We start from the raw sequence: 23,479 nt of genomic DNA on the forward strand, positions 1-23,479 counted from the left end.
AGCCAAATCACCACAGAACTTGTCCTGCAAGCACGACCAAAGGGGCTTTGGGCTTATGTTCCTTCACGTTAGCCTCACAAACTGCATTTGAAATGGAGGGGACTTTCAGAAGGCAGTCGTGAGAAGATATGGAAGTTTTGCTGTTGAAAGGATAATGTGCTTGAGCCCCTTTGGAGCACAGGGGGTGAGTGCGCTGTTGCACATAGCTCCTACTTGCAAGCTTCTTGTAGACATCTGATCAGCTACTGTGAGAGCAGGAGACTGGACTAGATGGGTCTTGGCTTTGATTCAGCTGGGCTCTTTTGGTGCCTTAACTAGGGATGTGGAAGTGTGTAACAATGGATAGTTGTTTTGGCCCCCCCTGTCAAAATAGCTCTGCCTAGAGAACTGGGACCTTTTGGATGTAAATTGTCTGCTATGCTGCCAATAGCGCCCCCTGCCCTCCAAAGACCCTAAAGCAATGTTCTTTTTTTTTTTTACAGCCTTCATCTTTTGAACAGGGAAGAAAAAGAAAATAGCACAAAACAGCTCCTTTTCTGTTGAAGAATTGACCGTTTTTTGCAGTCTGTGGGAAACAATGGCAGAGAGAAATTCTCCTTTTCTGCAGATCTCCAGAAAGTTTAAGGAGTCTTTCAACTTCACGCTTCAAAGACTGTAAGAAAAAGCACCCAAAGAACTATGTTATATTCCATGTTTGATCAGCTGTATTCTTAGGCATGTTCTCAACACTTCTGAAGGGTGGAAAGAGAGAGAAAAACACTATTAAGCATTCAGACTGAAGTTAGTGTGGCATGTATATTGAAGAGAGAACTGGGCTGACAGTAGGGCTCCCTCTTTCTCTCTTATGTATCTTGTTAGTTAAAGAAATAAACAAGCACAACACCTCACTAGAAAAGAATGGCCTGTGTAAGAGCAGCTTGTAAAGCCACACTGACAAAGCGTGTTCCCAATAGCAGAGAGCACGTGTTGCGGTTGGGGAGCAGGCCACCATCATGATTTGGCAATTTTGGGAACCCAAGATGAAAGGGTTAATTGGGTCGCTGGGGAAATTTGGGTGTTGCAAAATTGGAGGTGGGGTTTAGAGTCTATAAATTGAGGAGCTAGACTAGGGGACTTCCTCTTGGCCGTTTTGCATCGGATCAAGCTGTCGTTGTCGGAGACGGTTGTATTTTCATTGCCATTTGCTTCCTATATCCCCTCCCCCCTTCTTATTTTCCACCCGGATTTCTTTGATTCCTCCCCCTTTAATTTTAACGCTAGGCTTTGATTGTTGAATATTTTCGGAAGTGGGGTTTTCTCTTATTAGGCAGGGGGGGTGCCCCCTCCCAGCTTCGGGAGGTCTACCTTGCTAATTTTCGCCATCCCAGGCCGCTTCTAAGGCCGCGGTAGCGCGGCCGGGCTTCCCCCTTCCTCCCCCATTGCTGCGCGTCGTGTAGGAGTCCCCGCAACTGCCCGTTGGGTCGCTCCGTGGCTCCGCAGCCGCGGAGCGCAGCCGGCCCTACACCCTTCCCCCATCCCCTCTTCGTCTCCCTGGCTAAGGGAGACTCCAACCAGCCCGTAGGTTCGCCCCGCGGCTTTGAGCCGCGGAGCGCTCCTAGGCGCCCTTCCTTCTCCCCGTCCCTCGCCTTAACTGAACTTACCGGTGCTCTTCTCCCTGGAGCTGGCTATCGGCGGTTGCGGCCTCCGTCGCGTCTCCGACGCACCGTGGGCTGTAGGAAATAAATAAATAATTAATTGAAGTATTTCGGCTGGTTCCCGCGGCGGCTGGTGTCTGCTATAGCAGGCCCCCTCGATTGCGTGCTGAGTAACTGGCTGCTGGTGTGTAGCTTGAGGCCCTCAGGGCCTCCTGGGGCCTCAGAGCGGCCTGTGCCTCTTCGGAGGCGTTTTTTGCTGCTTCACGGGGACCTCCATTGCGGTGGGGTTTGGGAACGTTCATCGCTGATATTGGCCTGCGCCTCCTTGTGGCCGTTGGCTGTTATTGCAGCCGGCCAGCTCTTGAGCTCCCCTGGTGGCCTAGCCGGTACTGCAGCCGGCCTACTCCTGAGCTCCCCCTAGAGGCCTAGCCGGTACTGCAGCCTTCTCTCCTTAAGTGGACAGGTCGTCATAGAGCCACCTGCTGGCTGATCTGATTTTTGCACCTTTGCATATTGTTTTGCTGTGGAATTTTGATTTTTTTTTTTTTTTTTACAGGTTTGGTTTAACTGAATAAACTTTTGTTTTGGTTTGTGCCCTTATTTGGGCTGCCTACTCCTTTCTTTCCTTGCAGGTTGGCCCGGAAGGCGCGTAAGGCTGTAATTAAGGAGTTTAATTCGAATTAATTATTTTGTTCCTGGTTCTACTGAAGTTAATTGTCGCAAGAGTCTTGAGTTCTTGGTTACAAGCGCTATTGGTTTCAGGCCTTTTATTTGTTAACAGTTGGAATTTTCTGCTTTTATTTTCTTATTTGCCTAGCAGGTATGGCTCCAAAGAGGGACTCAGCCCGCCCTGGTCCATCATCCACTGCAAAACGGCCTATTAGAGGCCCATCTCAGGCGTTGCGCTCACCTGTTACAAGACAACCAGAAGGGCGAGTGCAGTCTTTGGTGTCCAGCATGGCCGGCGATCCTGCTGCTTTATCTCGCTTCGCGGCTAATCTGGACGGTTTTCTACAGCAGTGTTCCAGTCAGCCGTCCGCGTCGACAGTACCGCCTCGTCCTGTGGGAACATCATCTCCGGTCTTGTCATCATCTGAGGAGGATGAAAGTGGGGGATTGTTGCCTGTGGTGGGGGGAAGTGACCCACAGCCAACCCAACCCCGATACATACCTGCTGCTCGTGGCCGTGCACGGAGGTCCCATCCTTCCCGGAGAGCTTCGGGGAGGGGTGCCCATGCTGCCCCTTCTTCCCGCCATAGTAGGTTAGTGCTGCCTACTGTTGAGGCAGCATCTGTTCCTGGTCCCTCACGGGTGGTTTCTTCTACATCGGCTCCAGGTCCCTCGCGGCCGGATCAGGAATCGGAATCTTCCATTGAGGACAGCTTACCGGTTCCGGCCAGGAAGTCTTCGGGCGGGAAGCGTCGCCGCAGGAGATCTTCCCGGAAGCATGCAAAGCGAAGGAGGGATGACTCCTCTACTTCTTATACCGGTACGTCTTCTTCTAGTTCTGACGAGGAGTCAGGTAACTCGCTGGAACTTTACTGGGGCTTTGGCGAATCCGCATCGGGGCTTCCTAGGTGGGCTTGGGAGCGCCGGTCCAACACACATCGGGCTAGGTATGGCATAGTTCAGGAATGTTTGGATGGCGTTTTGGTACCAGACGTTAAAGTATCCACCAACTCCGCCAGAGACGTTATTCCTGGTTTGCACCTGTCATCGAAGGTGCGCTCTAGGATTCTGGATGGTCGATATGTAGACATGTTTAAGTTGGCCCCGCCTTCGGAGGACCAGGAGAAGAGTAGCTCTTCCAAAAAGCGCCAAGGGGTATCCAATTCAGATAGGACCTTCGAGCTCTGGCTCGATTGTTTTCAGGTCTTTGCTGGCGTAGTAATGGCGGCCTATCCTCGTAGATCTCTTCATTTAATGGTTTATTTGTCTATTGTTCGCTCGGCATTCACCAGAGCAGGTGAAAAAGCCGCGATAAAATACGATGAGGCATTCCGGCGCCGTGCGGCAAAAATTCCTTCCGCTCGCTGGGATCGGAAAGATCTTGACGTGTGGACCACCCACGTGGCTCCACTTATCGATAAAAAGGTGCCGGAGCAGCAGAAGCCTAAGGCTCTGGCAATGAAAGCTGGCCGGCGCCTGTTTTGCTGGGATTTCAACAAAGGCTCATGTAATCGCCAGGGGTGCAAATTTGCCCACGCCTGCGAAAGGTGCAATGGTCCGCATCCCACTTCCTCTTGTTTTGCAGGTCGGCGGCCCTTTCGGGGGGGGAAAGGGGGATCTCAGCAACCCCCAAAGCCCACCCCAGTTCCTGCCACCTCAGGAACTGGAAAGTAGTTCGCTGACATCCCTAGCGTATACACCAGTCCGCTTGCAAGTTTTACAAACTTGGTTGCAGTCGTACCCCAACGGGGATGCTGCAGAATATTTGAGTGATGGTTTTTCGCAAGGTTTTCGGATTCCGGTAGCCAAGTCTCCTGTGGCAAGGAATCCCGCTAACCAAAAGTCAGTTCGCGAGCTACCGCAGGTTGCTCGGAAGAAGATTGCAAGGGAGGTGGCTATGCGAAGGATGGCCGGTCCTTTTGATACCCCTCCTTTTCAAACTTTACATGTATCCCCTTTGGGCATTGTGCCAAAGAAGGCCCCGGGGGAATTTCGTTTGATTCATAATTTATCACATCCCATGGGTACATCGGTCAATGATGTTATCCCTCCCGAGCTCTGCTCTGTCAAATACGCATCTCTTGATCATGCGATCAAGATGATTCGGAGTTTTGGCTATTCTGCGTTGCTGGCGAAATGCGATATTGAGTCTGCCTTTCGCCTTTTGCCAATACATCCAGAAGATTTTTGGTTACTGGGTTTTCAGTTTGAGGGCAAGTATTACTTTGACAAGGCCATGCCGATGGGATGTTCAATTGCCTGTGCCGCTTTCGAATCCTTCAGTTCCTTTTTGGAATGGGCATTGAAAGAAAAAACTGGTCTGGGCGGGGTCACTCATTATTTGGATGATTTTTTATTGGCCTCGGCCTCTGATACCGGTGACTGCTCGCTGCTACTGCAGGCGTTTGCTGATCTCACTCAGGAACTGGGGGTTCCCTTAGCCGCAGACAAGACCGAGGGTCCTTCGACTCGGCTGACTTATTTGGGTATCCTTTTGGATACTGTGGCTCAAACTTCTAGCTTACCTAGTGATAAGCTGGAGAAATTGAGAAGGGTGATAGGGGAATTACTCCCACTGAGGAAGGTGTCCCTTCGGCAGCTTCAATCGCTGTTGGGACATTTGAATTTTGCTTGTAGAGTGGTGGCGCCGGGGCGCCCCTTTTGCTCTCGATTGGCTCGTCTCACCTCAGGGTTAAAAGCACCGCACCATCGGGTGCGTCTTTCCACCCAGGTAAAGGCTGATCTATCCATTTGGTTGGAATTCCTGGAGGAATTCAATGGGGTGTCATTATGGCAAGACACGTTGAACTTGCGTAATGACTTTCAAGTGCAGTCTGATGCTGCTGGTTCCCTTGGCTTTGGCCTCTATTGGAATGGACGTTGGTGTGCAGAGCGATGGCCGCAGGAATGGCAGGGGGGAGAGATTACGCGGGACCTAACCTTTCTCGAGTTTTTTCCCATTGCAGTGGCAGTGCATTTGTGGGTCGAGGAGTTCAGGAACCGTCGTGTCTGCTTCTGGACCGATAATCAGGCTGTGGTGACAGTGTTGGCCAAACTGTCGTCACGCTCCCCCCGGGTGTCGGCCTTATTACGGGTTTTTGTGTTACACTGCTTACGTTATAATATAGTTTTTTCAGCACGTTTTATCCCCGGGGTGTCTAACGAAATTGCTGATGCTCTGTCCCGTTTTCAGATGGAGCGGTTCAGACTCCTGGTTCCAGAGGCTCGGATACGTCCGGAATGTTTCCCGGAACATCTTTGGAGCCTTGGCAACAATTAGTTTTACAGGGAGTAGCGGCATCGGTCTCCCCTTCTACCCTACGTTCTTACACTAAAGTGTGGGGTGATTTTTTAAAGTTTATGCAGCAATCTGCCTGTGAATTCAAAAGAGCTTCACCCACATCTTCCCAGGTGTTAAGTTACCTGGCGCATCTATTTCAATTGGGCAGGGCAGCTAAGACAATTCGGATACATGCGGCTGCTATAGCATTTTTCTGCAAGGTGTTCTTCGATAAGGATCCTTGTGCGAAGTTCATTGTTCGCAAAGCCTTGGAGGGATGGAGTCGACTTTGTCCTTCCCGGCCTGCAAATCGACAACCCATATCTTTTGATATGTTGTGCGAGATGCGCAGAAAGCTGCGGGTGGTTTGTTGGTCTGTGTATGAGGCCCGCCTTTTTTCAGCTGCCTTTTCAATTGCCTTTTTTGGCGCTCTAAGGGTGGGTGAAATAGTGGTTGAAGACCATAAGGATGGCCGTACTCGTGGTCTTTTGATGCAGGATGTGCAGTTGTCTCCTGTAGAACTCCGTATCACAATTAGACATTCAAAGACGGATCAAAAAGGCAGGGGGGCCCTCATTCGTCTCCCGGCCACGGGGGAAGCGGGCCCTTGCCCTGTGAAAGATGTTAGGAGGTACCTGTCAGTCCGCACCCCTGGGGATGGTCCACTACTTAGGCATGGGGACGGTTCCCCACTGTCAAGGCAGCAGTTTGCGAAAGTAATGCGCAAAGTAATTCTGGAGGGTGGCGGCAGGGCATCTGATTTTGCCCCACACTCATTCAGGATTGGGGCTGCCACTACAGCGGCGCATTGGGGCTTGTCAGCGGCCAGAATACAGGATTTGGGTCGCTGGAAGTCTGAAGTGTTCAGAAGTTATATTCGTTAATAAGGACCTAACATTGTTTTGTTTGTTTATATTAGGTTTAGCGGCTGTCCGCATATGGATGGTGGGGCACAGCATCATCCATTGGGCTGGCGTTGCGGCTCGGCAGATGGGATTGGGTCCTGGTCTCGGCCTTCCTCGACATGTTCAATTGTCTTGGATATCCAGAAGGGGAATGCGCTGGTCGGAGCTCCTGCCTCGGATTCGGAGGCGGTTGTTATGGGAGGTACCCCCGTCGGCCATTGTGTTACAGCTGGGTGAGAACGACCTGGTTTCTATGAACTGTTTTTCCCTGCGTGCTACCATTTTATCGGACTTGGAGACGCTGCAGGCTATGATGCCTGACGGAAAAATCTTTTGGTCAAGGTTGCTACAACGGCGCGCTTGGAAGGGCAGTCATTGCCCAGCCGCCATTGAGAGGGCCAGGAGCCGTGTCAACTCCGCAGTGACAAGGAAGGTCTGGGAGTTGGGTGGGGATGTGATTTTTCATCCTGGAATTTCGTCTCAGAGGCCAGATTTATTCCGAGATGATGGCGTGCACCTTTCTCCTTCGGGTAATGAGGCTTGGATAGGTGCAGTGGTGGCCAAGCTGAGGTCTTGGCTGGGGCTGTGAGTGGTTTGGCGGGGAGCCGTGGGCTCCATGGCGGTTAGGCATTGGTTAAATTGGTGCTTGGAGGGGTAAGGTGCCTATCCCTCCAAATGATGCGAATGGGAATTCCGTTAAAGGAATCCAGGGGCTTGCCATCCTTTCGTCCTTGTCCGTGGAGCCGGACTTGGGCCGGGCAAGACCCCACCGGAACATGAGGGTGAGAGGTGTTGGACTGCATTTACCCAGCCTCATTTCTCCCCAATACTTGTTTCCCACGCTGGCTTCCGGTGGTGTCCGGAAGTACCAGCGCAGTCCTTGGGGGGGCAAGGACATAGTCATAACCAATGCCTAAGCAACCACTCACATTTTCTGTATTTAAATAAAGTTGTGGCCAAAATTATGCCAAAAACCTTAAACAAAAATTAACGTGTGCTGTGTGAATTTTTTTGGGGGGTGGCACTGCGGAACTCAACACGCAAAGCGTGTTCCCAATAGCAGAGAGCACGTGTTGCGGTTGGGGAGCAGGCCACCATCATGATTTGGCAATTTTGGGAACCCAAGATGAAAGGGTTAATTGGGTCGCTGGGGAAATTTGGGTGTTGCAAAATTGGAGGTGGGGTTTAGAGTCTATAAATTGAGGAGCTAGACTAGGGGACTTCCTCTTGGCCGTTTTGCATCGGATCACCCGCCCCCCCTCCCTTTTATAGGGTGGTTCTTGGGTTCATTTGACCTTGCTATGCCTGTCATGGGGTCGTTCGCCTTTGAGCGGGGGCCTGGTAGGAATTTTGCCATTTGGCTGATTGGCTCTTGCCACTTGGTTTTTGCCTACTGCGTAGCAAATCGTCACAACTTGTAAGGTTGGCGGTTAGGCATTGGTTAAATTGGTGCTTGGAGGGGTAAGGTGCCTATCCCTCCAAATGATGCGAATGGGAATTCCGTTAAAGGAATCCAGGGGCTTGCCATCCTTTCGTCCTTGTCCGTGGAGCCGGACTTGGGCCGGGCAAGACCCCACCGGAACATGAGGGTGAGAGGTGTTGGACTGCATTTACCCAGCCTCATTTCTCCCCAATACTTGTTTCCCACGCTGGCTTCCGGTGGTGTCCGGAAGTACCAGCGCAGTCCTTGGGGGGGCAAGGACATAGTCATAACCAATGCCTAAGCAACCACTCACATTTTCTGTATTTAAATAAAGTTGTGGCCAAAATTATGCCAAAACCTTAAACAAAAATTAACGTGTGCTGTGTGAATTTTTTTGGGGGGTGGCACTGCGGAACTCAACACGCAACTACTTGGGAATGATTCATAATACTTCAAAGTCAGATGCAAATTAAGAGGGTCAGGTGCTTTTAAATATTTGATAGGCCGAGACAGGGAGAGGTTTTCCATTAGGGAATTGCCACTGGAAAGGCAAGCCTGTTTCTCTTGCGTAACTCCTTTTGTATCTGCCATGTCCCCAACTCAAGAGAACACAAGATGTGTCGCGGTACAGGAAATGGGATATGAGCACTTGCAGCAAGCTCTCATTTTTGCATGCAGTGGAACACATTCACCCATATTTTCAATGGAAACTCATGGAGTCAATGTGATCCAGACATTCCTCGGGAGGTTCTGAGGAGTCTGCTTTCCCTTCTCGCTAGCAGACAAAATGTAAACATGAAAAAAAGGGAGTTAGGGCTGAGCCAAAGTTTGGTGGATTTGATTTGACTAGCAATGGTTTCCAAAGTAGGCAATACTGACCTCTGGGAGGCGGCAGGAGGGCATCAGAAGTGTAAATGACCACCAGACTTTGAAAAGCTGCTATCACTGGTTCAAGTTCACCTTTTTTGTTGAATTAATTAAACTAAATTGTTTTAATTGGATTTTGAATAAATATGGCATTCAAGCCAACTTGAATAAAGTATTGGTCCACATAATCTATCACAAGATGAGGTACACACACCATTTGAATGGCTATGGCTATCAACCTGGGGGGGGCAGCCTCCTCAAATATTTCATTGGGGGGATGAAGGGACCTTGGCCCCTAGGAATGGGCTGCTATGCTGCCATTAATTGTTACTGTTTTGAATTGTATTGTCTTTTTCTTTTCCTTATTGGGTCACGCAAAGCACTATTCCAGATAATACTTTTTATAGAGTAGGGACACTGGGGATGAGTTATGGAACCTGTCGAGATTTCCATTCCACCTTAAGGAGCAGACCTGTGGAACTGTTGCGTGTCACATGTCTGTTTACATTCCAGCACAGCTTGCCGGAACTTCCATTGTGTATAGCATTTGCTTTCCCCCGTTCTTTCTGAGAAGACAAGAGAGAGAGATGGCATGTTTCTTTGTCCTGATTTATGATTAATAAATCTGTAGTTGTAGTATGCTTCCACAAGCCTCATGCCTATTCTGTGTGTGCAGTTCGCTCTGCTGATAGTGTGCCCTGGCTTTGAAGCCCGGGTCGCTGATTTACGTCGGAGCAGAGGCCTATGTTCTTCACAGCAGGACGGCTGGAAGGAAACAGCCCAGCTGGGGCTTGCCAGCTGGCCTCCCGGCCCTCTGCATGTCGACAGAACCAAGAGGGTAATGGTCTGAAAAACTCTGGGAACCACTGGGCTTAAGCATTTACATAGGTCTCAGCTAACACACACACTCCACTCAGCTAACTGGTGGAAATTAAGGTGGGAATAGGAAATCAGGTGTGTTGATGTCTGTCAAGGCATAATTTGGTGGGTGAATAGGTTTCTCAGACCTACAAGGCTAGGGGGTGGGAGGACATGTCCCATGTGAAGCGGGCCAACCCAGAACAAATCACCTCAGTCTGATAAAGACTTAATCACTTATTTAGCCAATCACTGTCTGGAAATCCATGGAACACTTGTCTGCTTTGGTCACTGACAGCCATGACTATTCAAGCACATTCCTACAATTGTGCAAAAGTCACAGTTTCCCTTGTGCTAAATTGGAGTAAACATCAGTCAGGAGAGAACCCAAATTGCAATTTGCTCCAGCTGAGCACTAAAGAGTAGTTTTCCCCAGGGGAAAGAAGCAGGGCAAGAAGAAGTGTGAATGAGCCCTTTGTTTTACCTTTTCATTTTTGCAAAAGTATAAAACTCTGTTTTATTCCACTTCCTGATTCCCACATAGTTCAGTAATTATGGGACAGGGCAGAGAACTGCTGAGTAAAACATGTTGAAGCATCATCAACGGGAAGCGAAGAAAAACATGACTCAGGGCTGATTCAGTAGAGGATTGCCTGTACCTCTTCAAATTAAATCTGACATTTATTCTCCAGCTGAAAGGAGAGAACAATTATGTCCGAAACAAGAATGGGTATTCTTTTTAGAGGCACCCACACGGTTGACGGGTTTTATGTTCTCATCCTATCACTTCCAGGTATACATCAGCCATACCTGCATGCCATTTCTTGGTTACTAACACCTTCCATTTTAACTGCCAAGTTCGATTTTAAGCAAAGGTGTTTTCCTATGTGAATGGAGGAGGGCTATTCTAGACATAAACACAAAAAGATGCTGTACGGCTTTTCAGAATACGCAGCACTATCTCAATCTTTTCTCCTCAGCCTGCAAAGACGTAGAATGAACGAGGTAACAGGCAAAGCTCTGTCTATTTTGTTCCACTGCGGGGTCGTTTGCTCTGGGCAGAAATAAAGCTGCTTTGGGGAAGCCTGGTCGATGTCCTCTGTACAATCTCAGCTACGCAATTCTCTCTGTACACATTCGTGGAGCGATATGATCAATGATTCCACTGGAAAGCCTATAATGATCACTCAGGCAAAATATTGATCAAACCAGTGCTAGGAAGCAATTCATGGTGTGGCTTTATTCGAGGCCATGGCCACAGGGGGTTTGCCACACGCTCGGTAATAGCTTTCACTAGGTTTCCAGGAAGTTGTTCTTTTACTTACAGCAGGGGTGGGGTGATGTGAGTTTGGGTCCAACAACATATGGAGGGCCACAGGTTCCCTATCCTTGATCTAAATGATGCTACTAAGCACTAATACTAAAGCCCATCACTTGCATGTGTGAATGCACCAGGATCTACCATAGGCCACAGAGGGTGGGTCTACACACAGAGGAAAAAATATGCTATAAATAAATCAGAAATTAAATCGTTATAACAAAAGAAAAAAACGCTATGGAAAATCGCTGAGACATTTTTTTGCTCTCCAGCGCCATCTGGTTTTGCATGTTTATAATGCATTCAAAACACTGGTTTTTGCCTAATTTTGCTGAGTGCTCATTCCACATGTCGGCTGACACAGAATGCTTTTTCAACATTTTACACATTTTAGGTGGAAGTTATCATGTATTAGTTGTCAAAACATAAAAGTGGGGAAACAACTAAGTCTATACTTAGAAAAATAATAAATAATCAAGTGATGAGACATCAGGTTATGTGCAGGCATGTACAAACCAGCCCTTTTTGATGCCAGGTCAAAAAAAATATATATCAGTTTTTTTCTTTCTCTCTCTTGCAAACGGAGAAATATTGATGGGGTGGGGAGCTAAGACGGTCCCACCTTCCTCACTTTGCTCGTCAAAACTACAGGATCAGATTGCCAACAAAGCAAATGAAACCAGGGCTTGCGTCTATGGGGCTTAGAGGAGAGAAAATATTGCTGCATAGACCATCAGAGGTCTCTGCTAACTATGCTTCATACATCTGTTGCGATCTGTAGCTTGGGCATAGATTAGCAGCAGGGAGCCCTGCACTTTCACTAAGGTGTCAATATTGCAATGGAGTCTGAGTCATTATCCACTTCCTTCAAATTACCTGTAAAGAGAGCTCAGTGATATGAGAGGAGATCAGTTGCAGAACGGTACTGTATGCCACGGTAAATTCTATTATTAGAGCTCTTAGACTTTTAGCCCGCATAATGTACATTACCCTCTGCAATGAGTCTGAGGCTCTCAGGCCATGCCCAGTAAAGTAGGCAACTACTACATTTCATTTGGACAGGTGATGGGAGTTACAGTGCAGAGTACTACAGAGATAAGCAGCAGGCTCCATTAACTAGCACGTCTTTTTGGCCCAGGACCACACTTCCTCATGTGCAATGTTTGGAGGGGTGTGCCGCATGCCAGGGATGGACAAGGAGAGAGGCAAACATGGATTGGGCAATGGATGTGATTCTTACTCTTTTACTGAGGCTCTTTCCAGCCACATCAAAGTGAGAAGTTTCTACACCCTCACCCTTTCTCTGCATCCTCTGTCCAGGCAAGTAAGAAACGTTATCAGAATTCAAGGACATATTCCAGCCTGGCAAATATACTTGGGGAGGGTACTGAGCTGGATTTATGTGTGTGATCTGCACAGAGTCCCAAGGGCTTGATAGGGAGAGCTGGACAGCCTGAGGCTTTCCATCCCTGATCTACAGGATGGTGACAACCACTCCTCTCCAGATACCATCTGAAGCAAAACTGTTGGGAGAATCCCTTCTCTGAAATAGAATTGCTGGTTGATCCTGGAAAACATTACACACACAGCCCGATACTCACAGGTCTCAGGCGGTTCACAGATCTTATACATCCCCAAGGTTCACTTCTGAATGGCTGATTTAACTCAGCATTGGTTTAGACTAACTGATGTTTTAATGCTTGCCTAATCCTCATCAATGAGCTTGTTGGAGAGAGAGAGGTTTGGAAGAGAGATTCCTACTCTCCCGTAGCAGAGCTAAGCACAATGGTGATTGCTACCAAGTACATTAAAACTATGTTAGATTTGCATCTGCCCCCATTCACCTGTAAACAAACATTCCTCACGAAAATACATAGGTTAGATTAAATCACAGGTAATTAGCTGTGCAAATAAGTGAAGATTTTACTCACAGAATTTTAGAAGTTTCAGCAAACAAATCTCCATCTGTTAGCAGTAAAATAAAGAAGATGAAGAAGCTTCCAATTAAAGAGAATAACTTGTCTTCCTTACAAAAGAATCTTGCTGTTTTTGTGTTAGCAAAGATGCAGTCCTTTTAGACAGTCTCTTCAGTCACATGCAACATTTTCTAAGCTGAAGGGAGCCTGCTAAGCTACACTTACAGGCAACTTGATCTCAGGACTCAGGTTAACCCTTTCATGCATGCAACTCAGCAACTGTTTATTACAACACTTGTCAGGAGCACTATTCACATTGCTTCTGCACTCAGGTGCCAGTTCTCTCAGACAATACAGTAGTAACTGAGTACCCAATTATGGGCTGAGCAGCTGTTGCGGCCCACCATGGCACCTCCGTAGGCTCACAGAGCCTTGCCATGTTCTTGTAGCCATTACCACTCCTCCCCCCGGCCGCCACCAAGCATTGTAGGCCACTGCCAGGCCCTCCAATTCAGCCAATCCATGGTGCCCTGGGGTGTGGGGCTTGGGGAGTGGACCTGAGGGTTGCAGTCTTCACTCAGGTCCACCCATCACTTTACCACTGGAAGAAAGGTTGCCTGGAAAGTGTAGAAAACCAATTCCTTGAGTGCCTTCAAGAAAAAGCTGGGCATCCCTTTGTTGGAGATGCTGTAAATATAAGGGATCCGCTCATGATAGGAATTGGTCTGGGTAGCCTTCCTGACTCTATGATTTTTTATTTTAATTGTTGTTATCCTCTACTGCAGGGGTGGAGACCTATGGCTTTTTAGATAGCTCCCATCATCCATATTCACTAGCTATGCTGCTTGGGACTAATGGGAGGTGGAGTCCCACAACATCACAGTTTCCCTCTCTTTGATCTATGGGCTCCTATCGGTCTGATTGGTTAGTACTGCACAACCTAGGTATCTTGTAAACTTTCACATTTGTTTGAGTCCTTGCACTTTTCCTCAGATACAAAAATGCTTCCAGTGGATCTGAGGTTAATGCCGCCAGTCCTCACAGCATGGAAGAGGTTGCTGACTTTTGTAGCTATCCACTGAAATCTCTTTGGTTTTCAGACAAGTGGCACTTTCTGAATGCTAGTGTTAGTCTGACAGCTTTTGATTATATTTCAGTTTTGATGTTCTCAAGTTTATTGCCTACGTGCCCAGCCCTGGCACATTCTGTTGCTCTCCTCCTTGATGTTACCTGAAATGCTTACTTTTGCTGGATGGTTTTGGGGTTGTGCATAATATACTTTTCTTTTGCACAGGGGCTTCCATGATATGTTTTCCATGAAATGAGACTTATTTATTGTGGATGTGACCTTTCCCTCACTGCAGGTCAAGATATCAAATGGAAATTCTCTGTACACCACACATACTTCTTAAGAAAAGGGCAGTCGTCAGACGCTCAGTGTTCAGTGTCTCCCTGAAATGTTTTATTTGCCTTTTTCATTTATGGAATGGATTGATTTTTTATTGTCCTCAACCCCTCTTTCCTCTAGTGAATTTAGTGCCTTATGAAAGATTCTTGCTCTGACAGCACCAGAGGCTGGATTTCTCTCACTAACCAAAGAGCAACAAAAGAGGATTGAGTGACAGAAGCTAGAACTTTATCCTTGATATGGAAACATCACTGTAATGGATTTTCTGTCCTCCAGCCCCATGATTTTGAGTGATATTAGGGATGGGTGCATCTGCAAGTTTTGTTTCCCCTGGTTTCTGATTTTTCCAAGCTTAAGTTCAGTTCTCCTCATTTCCACATCAGTTTTGACTTTTCTAAACCCCTCATGATCATTAATCAGCATATTATGATGATCATCATTAATTATTACCTGCCCTTCACCTAAGGCCCCAAGACAGGTTACAACATTAAAACCCATCAGTGCAAAATTATCTGAATACATCCATTTTTTGCATGCAATTTCACCCAATACACACATGTTTTGCAAAGCAATCCCCCCCCCCAACATACTGCATTTTTGTATGTTATGTTCACTAAAGCATATATTGGGGAAAATAACTTACAAATAAGCATTATATCAGGGGAAATTGCTTTGCGAATATGTGTATTTTTTATACACAGTACTTGGCATTGCAAAATTCGTAGATGTGAAAATTGTGAAGGGCGGCTGTTTTTCTCCTTGCATGCTGTTTCAGAAAGTGTCAATTAGGTAGGCTCACCTTTAAATGCAAACTAAATAGAATTCCTCCCCCATCCCTAGGAGATGCTGTCTATCAGAGAAATACCTGTTATTATGATGGAAAGGGGGAAGGCTCAAAGAACTCAAAACGGGATAAATATTGAATCTTACCATAATGATAAACACAACTCTTTTCAAAAGCAACAAAAATGGCAAGACTCAAATTCTCATATGCTGCCAGAATCGTCTTAAAATACCAAACACAGTGGGGACTCAGCTACATTTAGTAAAGAAACAGCAATTTGAATGCGCTATAAACATGCAACACCAAATAACGCCAGAGGGCAGGCAATTTTAAAACACAATTTTCCATAGATATTTTTTTCCTATTGTTGTTGTTGTTTAGTCATTTAGTCGTGTCCGACTCTTCATGACCTCCTGGACCAGAGCACGCCAGGCACTCCTGTCTTCCACTGCCTCCCGCAGTATGGTCAAACTCATGCTGGTAGCTTTGAGAACACTGTCCAACCATCTCGTCCTCTGTTGTCCCCTTCTCCTTGTGCCCTCAATCTTTCCCAACATCAGGGGCTTTTCCAGGGAGTCTTCTCTTCTCATGAGGTGGCCAAAGTATTGGAGCCTCAGCTTCACGATCTGTCCTTCCAGTGAGCACTCAGGGCTGATTTCCTTAAGAATGGATAGGTTTGTTCTTCTTGCAGTCCATGGGACTCTCAAGAGTCTCCTCCAGCACCATAATTCAAAAGCATCAATTCTTTGGCGATCAGCCTTCTTTATGGTCCAGCTCTCACTTCCATACATCACTACTGGGAAAACCATAGCTTTAAGCGTATGGGCCTTTGTCGGCAAGGTGATGTCTCTGCTTTTTCAGATGCTGTCTAGGTTTGTCATTGCTTTTCTTCCAAGAAGCAGGCGTCTTTTAATTTCGTGACTGCTGCCACCATCTGCAGTGATCATGGAGCCCAAGAAAGTAAAATCTCTCACTGCCTCCATTTCTTCCCCTTCTATTTGCCAGGAGGTGATGGGACCAGTGGCCATGATCTTCGTTTTTTTGATGTTGAGCTTCAGACCATTCCTATTGTCAAAACAATCTAATTTCTGACTTATTTATAGCATTTCCCCCCTGTGCTTAGATCCACCCTGGGTGAGCTTCAGCTAAACAGGATAGCTCTAGAGCATGGTGCTGATAGCACCAAGGTTGCAGGTTCAATCTCCATATGCGATAGCTGCAGAACCCGCCATTGCAGGGGGTTAAACTAGATGATCCTCAGGGGTCTTCCAACTCTACAACCCTGTGATTCTATTATCAACACAAGAAGCTCAGAAGTTGAAACAGTTTCATATGTGATAGTACACAGGGTTGGATTTAGGTTTGATGAGGCCCTAAGCTACTGAAGGTAATGGGGCCCTGTATATGTCCAGCTGCCCTTTGTCAACAACAAATGGTCAATGTTTTTTGTGCTGAATATATGCTATATGGTAATTTATGGAACTAATAGGTATCTAAAGCCATTTGTATGTAACAAAATATGTGTTTTATCAAAGTAATTGTTGAATTGAAATACAATTAAGAAGAAGTATATTGATAGTGAAATACAATTAAGAAGAAGTATATTAATTGTGAAATAGTCATTAAGCTCTAACTTAAAATGATTTTTGAATCATAACAGACTTGATAATGCAAACACATTGGCATTTGGCAACAACAAAAGTTCCTTTAGAAACACAATTTACAAAGACTCATAATCTAGTCTCTAGAAACATGCTATAACATGAAATAATAATAGGTGTAAATATACGATAAAAACTATTAATAATTATAAATAGCAGAATGTAGGCACCCAATATATAGAAATGAGCAAACCAGTGATATTTTAGGGAGCAGGCTAAAATATCATCATATGAGCCTACACAACACAAAACACTGTTGCTGCATGTAGGTTTTATTTTATTTTATTTTATTATCTTATATTTTGGAAATGTACATCCAGTTGTTATTTTCCTTTTTTAAAAAATTGGGCCCCCCAAGAGAGTGGTGCCCTAAGCTATAGCTTGTTTAGCTTATATGTAAATCCAGCACTGGTAGTACACAAGCTTAATTGTCACCGAGTACAGAGCCTAGTACTTGCTGATCAGAAGGTCGGCGGTTCGAATCTCCGCGATGGAGTGAGCTCCCGTTGCTCAGTCCCTGCTCCTGCCAAACTAGCAGTTCGAAAGCACGTCAAAGTGCAAGTGGATAAATAGGTACCGCTCCAGCGGGAAGGTAAACAGCGTTTCCGTGCGCTGCTCTGGTTCAGGGGTCCCTTTACCTTTACCTATAATATTGATAGCAGCTGTTGGGCTTCGCCTTTCAGAAGTGCAATTTACCCATTGAATTCAGCTGCTGTCTTATGCTAGGAGTGATGCTCACCTGCCCCAGACATTGAACAACCATCAAATTTGTCCCTCATCCCTAGCTGCACTCAAGGATAGCTATGAAAACAAATCCTACCATTTCCTAAAATGGGCTCTTACAACTAGTGAGCCATAAACCCAAATGCAGCTTACTACAGATGATGATATAGTGTTTTTTTGTAATAGTGGCCAAACTGATCCTAGTCTGGAAAGACTTTTACTGCCTCCACTGGTGATCCCCACCCCCATTTCTCATTTTTATTTACAAAACCAGCTCCACCATCATTTTTGCTACCTCACTGCTCATTTAAGGGAGGGAAATAGTTATCTATAGCAAACTGAATAGTCAACTCAGTAGTTATAAGAAGAAATTTCAATCCAAATGACACCTGCATGGAAATGGGAAGACAATTGTTACACAGAGCATAGCCTGCAAGAAAGCTTTCTCATTGCAATTATTCTGCGTTCAGTCTGTGCTGAGCTATGTTCCACACCCCATTACCAATCTGCTGATTCGCACACTTTCCTAAGAATATCTTAGACGTTATTTCCAGGGGCGTGCTTTTGAGGCAGAGGAGGGGCGAGGGGGGAGAGAGAAAAGGCCTTTTTAGCATTTCTTTTATTGGAGCTAGGGGTGGGAAACAGAAGGAGAAGCTAAGGTTTGTTTTCTGTGACTGTTTTTGGCATCCGTTCCATACATTTCCCAGCAAATGTGCTGGAGAAAACACAACACTCCGCTTCGAAAATTCTCAGACTGCCACCTTTTGCAAACACTTTCATTCACTTGGAAGGGAAAGGATGGCAGGTGGGTGATTTAGGTTTTGCAAGAAGCGGAAAACATGGCTGCTACGTAGTCCTCCCACATTCTGAAAATTTCACCTTCAGGGGCACTGTTTTTCCTGACTGCTGCTTCTTCCTCCTCTGCTCCTGCATTAGTCATGTGAGCTATCCCCTTGAAACAGGAATCACACAGCAAACAGAAGATCATGATGCTATGTTGTCAATCAAGGGACGCGGGTGGCGCTGTGGGTTAAACCACAGAGCCTAGGACTTGCCGATCAGAAGGTCAGCGGTTCGAATCCCCGCAACGGGGTGAGCTCCCATTGCTCGGTTCCTGCTCCTGCGAATCTAGCAGTTCAAAAGCACGTCAAAGTGCAAGTAGATACCGTATTTTTTGCTCTATAAGACTCACTTTTTCTCTCCTAAAAAGTAAGGGGAAATGTGTGTGCGTCTTATGGAGCGAATGCAGGCTGCGCAGCTATCCCAGAAGCCAGAACAGCAAGAGGGATTGCTGCTTTCACTGCACAGCGATCCCTCTTGCTGTTCTGGCTTCTGGGATTCAGAATATTTTTTTCCTTGTTTTCCTCCTCCAAAAACTAGGTGCGTCTTGTGGTCTGGTGCGTCTTATAGAGAGAAAAATATGGTAAATAGGTACTGATCTGGCAGGAAGGTAAATGGCGTTTCTGTGCACTGCTCTGGTTCACCAGAAGCGGCTTAGTCATGCTGGCCACATGACCCGGAAGCTGTACACTGGCTCCCTCGGCCAATAAAGCGAGATGAGCACTGCAACCCCAGAGTCGGTCACGACTGGACCTAATGGTCAGGGGTCCCTTTACCATTACCTATGTTGTCAATCAGATCTGGGCTGTTTCATGTTAAGCCATGCTTAGGACAAACAATGTAGTTTTCCTCAATACGCAATAGTTCATGTTCATCCTTAACATGCTGCTTTTATTCTAGATTCTGTTGTCCACAAGGGTAGATATCAGTAATTGATGCATGTTTGAGAACCTTCCCCTTGATTACGTAATCCATGCCATTCCCACTCACCCCTATAAATGTTGCAGTTGGGTAAAGGAGGAAGTGGTGCTTGTCATCTTTATATACAGTATTCCCAAGGGACGCGGGTGGCGCTGTGGTCTAAACCACTGAGCCTCTCGGGCTTGCTGATCGGAAGGTCAGCGGTTTAAATCCTCGCAATGGGGTGAGCTCCTGTTGCTCTGTCCCAGCTCCTGCCAACCAAGCAGTTCGAAAGCACGCTAGTACAAGTAAATAAATAGGTACCGCTGTGGTGGGAAGGTTAATGGCATTTACAGGTGCTCTGGCACTCGTCCCAGTCCTCTGTGCGCCAGTAGTGGTTTAGTCATGCTGGCCACATGACCTGGGAAACTCTATGGATGAACGCTGGCTTCCTCGGCCTGAAAGCGAGATGAGCACTGTAACCCCATAGTCACCTTTGACTGGACTTAACCATCCAGGGGTCCTTTACCTTTACATTACAGTATTCCTACCCACAATGTCATTGGGCAGATGTAGACACACACACACCATTACCAACACTGCCTACGTCTGTTTTCAACTGTTTTCAAATGGACACAATGCAGCATTAATCTGCAATCAGTGTTTTCCCCTAGAATGAAGCAAAGTTCTCAATAAGCACTTTTCAGGGCCAATATGCAATAGATCTAGAATGGGTTTGGGCTCATAATAATAAATGTTGGAAATGTAAACTACAAGTGGGAACCTTCTTTCATATGTGGTGGTCGTGCACAGAAATAAAAAAAATTCTGAGACACGATCTACGAGAAAATGAAAAAAAAATGATTAAAAACTACATTTCACAAAAAACCGGAAACATTCCTTCTTGGGATTCTAACTGACAATACCCCAAAAGAAAGATTAAAACAATTTTTCTATGCAGTGACAGTGGCTAGGGTACTAATAGCCAAGTACTGGAATGGTGACCGTATACCAACTAGAGAAGAATGGCTATAAAAACTGAGTGAGTACTTGGAACTTGCTAAGTTGACTGAAGCCTTAAGGAACAAGTCAAATTAAATAGTCCAGAAGGAATGGTGCAAAACACCTGCAAATTGCCCCCTGCAGAGTTTGGCAGTGGAAACACCGTGTATCCATGTAGGCCCCAAAATAAGCCCTCGGCGCCCTGACCAGTCCTGTTTTTTGTTGGTATTCCAATGTATTTCACCAAACTCCTGCAAATTGTCACCTGCAGCATTTGGCAGTGCAAACGCCACGCTTCTTGCTAAGCCCAAAAACGAGCCCTTGGCACCCTGTCACGGTTTTCACCAAACATCTGACGTTTTCCAATTCACACAAAAGCGGTGGCAAACACCTGCAAAATGCCCCCTGCAAGGTTTGGTGGTGTAAATGCCAGGTTTCATGGTAGGTGAAAAATAAGCTCAGTCTCTCCTCTATTGCTCTTTTTCCTTAGAGGCCCTGCAAGAGAGTTCAGTCACTGTACTGCAAGAGAGTTCAGCTGCCTGTGTCTTTAGCAGGAATGTAGGGAATGCCTACTGGCCTTGCCGCCTGTCTGCTGAGACTTCTCCCTCTCCCTGCGCTCAATCACTCATTGGTTGAACGCATAAGATCCTCCAAGGAAGAGGGGGGGGGCTTTTAATGTTTGATGCATTATTGTATTTTAATATTTTGTTGGAAGCTGCCCAGAGTGGCTGAGGATGCCCAGCCAGATGGGCGGGGTATAAATAATAAATTATTATTAATATTATTCCTAGCCATTTCGTCCAGCAGCTCCCTGTTCAGTCCAGCTCGATTAACAGCCATTAGAGCCTCTTGACTCCAATTCAGCTCTTGCGGGTAAACTGAATTCCTTGGTATATTCCATTTTGGTGGGATTTCCTTGTTTCCAGCTTAGGATCTTTCGATTGTCAGTGAAATGTGCAGTTTTGACCAACAAACCTGGGCGGGGTTTGTGCTGGTGTAATTAAAAGGGGTATAAAACTTGCTAGTGTGCAGAATAGGAAGTAGAGACATATTTTCACATATTGACTGTCATTAATTGGTTTTGTAGTTGAATAACAACGGCGGTTTTTCAAGTCACAGGTTTTGGTGAGAAGCCAAATTAAAGTAATGATGTATTTGGTTGAGCTTCTTGTTGTTTGTCTAGATGTTAATTTAGTTGGTGTGTTGTGTTGTGTGTGTGTGTGTGTGTGTGTGTGTGAGAGAGAGAGAGAGAGAGAGAGAGAGATTATTCTACTATTATACTAATCTTATTTAGTGGTCCCCTAGCTAAATGCATGCACCAGGACACACATGCATATGAAACTGTATTTTACTGAGGTCGACCACTGATCCACCCAATATGAGTTCTTCAAGGACTCAGGCACCAATATTTCCCAACACAGTTAGATAACAGGTGGGGCACATGAGCACTCCCAAGCCATTATCACCTGCAATGCCTCGGGGGATTCCTGCATCTTCCAAGCAGACATTCTTTGTAAATTCCAAGCAGTCACTTGAAAAAGGGCCTGCAGCTATCACCACCTTCTCCAATCTGAAGGCAAAGAAACTTACCTCTGGGGAGGTGAAGGAAGAAGCAGAGAAGACACTAGCTGCAGACACTCTCTAGAGGGAATGCAACTGGGACTCCAACTCCCAGGATCTCAAAACAGAAAGATGATGCTGGAAGGCAATTCCCATGGAAGGAGAAGGCTCCCAGGTGAATCAAACTGATGGGAATCGTGTTGTAACTCTGCCATTTCTGTCTTCCTCCTGACCCAAGGTAAGTTGCTTGAGAGCCTTGAGAATGTGGGAGAGGGCTCCCATGTGTTGTGTCTTAGGCTCTATGGACAATACAGCCTATGTCACCCCCACTGTGGTTGCCTGCCACACAGACAGGTGGGAGATCACCTGCCCCTAGAGTGTATGAAACTTGCAGGTACTGGCTATGCTACAATACAATGGATACCCCTGCCTTCCAAAATCCATGTGGGTGCTCCACTCCTGAAGGTGAAATCTGTTATATTGCTATCTGTGCATACCAAGGCTAAGCTACCCTGCTTGGTTCTGTAGGGTTATTCCTCAAGGGTAAGCAAGCTTGTATTACCTGTCCTACATGCAAATTTAATACAGGATGTCACTCTCCATAAATGTCAAACTTGCTCCCGTCAGGAGCAAGAAATAATTTAAAAGATGCAACCTATCAATGGTGTTGCTAAATTATTCTCCTTGGGATCTAACATGTTAATAAGGTACAGCCATCCTGGCACCGCAGCATTTTAGGATGCACATTTGGGACCACCTCACGAAGTCAAAAACAAGCCCGGTAAGAAGTCGGCATACCAAGAAGATAATTTTCAGACTAGCCACATTGAGCTTTCTACATTCAGGAAGTTTTTTGTGAGTGGATGGGTTGGGGTTATAATGTGGCTGGAGATTTCAAACATGCCCTCCCCTAACTGCATTTTGCATTTTTTTTGCAATGCAGGCAGAATAACTGGCTGTTTCTGAATACAGTGGTACCTCGGGTTAAGTACTTAATTCGTTCCGGAGGTCCGTTCTTAACCTGAAACTGTTCTTTTTTTTAAATATAATTTTTATTAACAGGCCAATCAAACCACATTAATTCCAAATTATACAGCCAGATTTTTAAAATTTTTGTTGGGAATACCCATACTCCAAGCTCCGAAAGGGGACCAAGCACCACGCCTGCTACTGCTTTGATTAAACAGTTCTATCCAGTTCTGTCCAGATAGTCTTTTTATTATTTTCTTCATCTTCTTGTTGTTATTATCATATATTCCTTTCTTTATGATCTCTGATAATCTTCACAAGCGGGTGAAAGACAAACATCTCCTGCGTGGGTTTTACACTCTCCAAAAGTCATATCACATAAAGGACAGACGCCATTTCCACACCTCCGTTAGAAACATTCCCACAGTCTGTCCGCTGATTCACAGGCTTGCTAATCTATAATTCAGAGGGTTCTGCCAGGTCAAGATAACGTTCCGATAACCATACATTTGCATTCCAATGACCCTGGTCCTCCTCCCTCTCATGCTCTCGTCCTCCTTAGGCAAGCCTATCTTCTCGAGACTCGATTTATAACTGCGTCATAAAGTTTTCCTTCCACCCACCAGTCCTTTATTTAGTCAATAATTATTTCCCACACAGTTCTTAGTCTCCTGCTTGTGATTAGTAATGACAACGTTTCTTCTCTCTAGAGGGGAGGATTATTGGTACTCACATAAGGCAAAAAAGAAAAGAAAAGTTTTT

General features: G+C 46.0%; 1 protein-coding gene across 1 annotated transcript; it reads left to right on the top strand.

The window, feature by feature from the left end:
* Positions 1 to 2,456: 2,456 nt before the first annotated feature.
* On the top strand, positions 2,457 to 20,824 carry LOC309532978 (uncharacterized protein; the record flags this gene model as incomplete). Its single annotated transcript, XM_082223756.1, has 3 exons — positions 2,457 to 3,123; positions 6,503 to 7,018; positions 20,679 to 20,824. The coding sequence occupies 3 exons, from the start codon at positions 2,457 to 2,459 to the stop codon at positions 20,822 to 20,824; spliced, it is 1,329 nt and encodes a 442-aa protein (XP_082079882.1).
* Positions 20,825 to 23,479: the final 2,655 nt, after the last annotated feature.

This window comes from Podarcis vaucheri (genome assembly GCF_965113315.1).
Source record: "Podarcis vaucheri genome assembly, chromosome: 5".
Classification (NCBI taxonomy): domain Eukaryota; kingdom Metazoa; phylum Chordata; class Lepidosauria; order Squamata; family Lacertidae; genus Podarcis; species Podarcis vaucheri.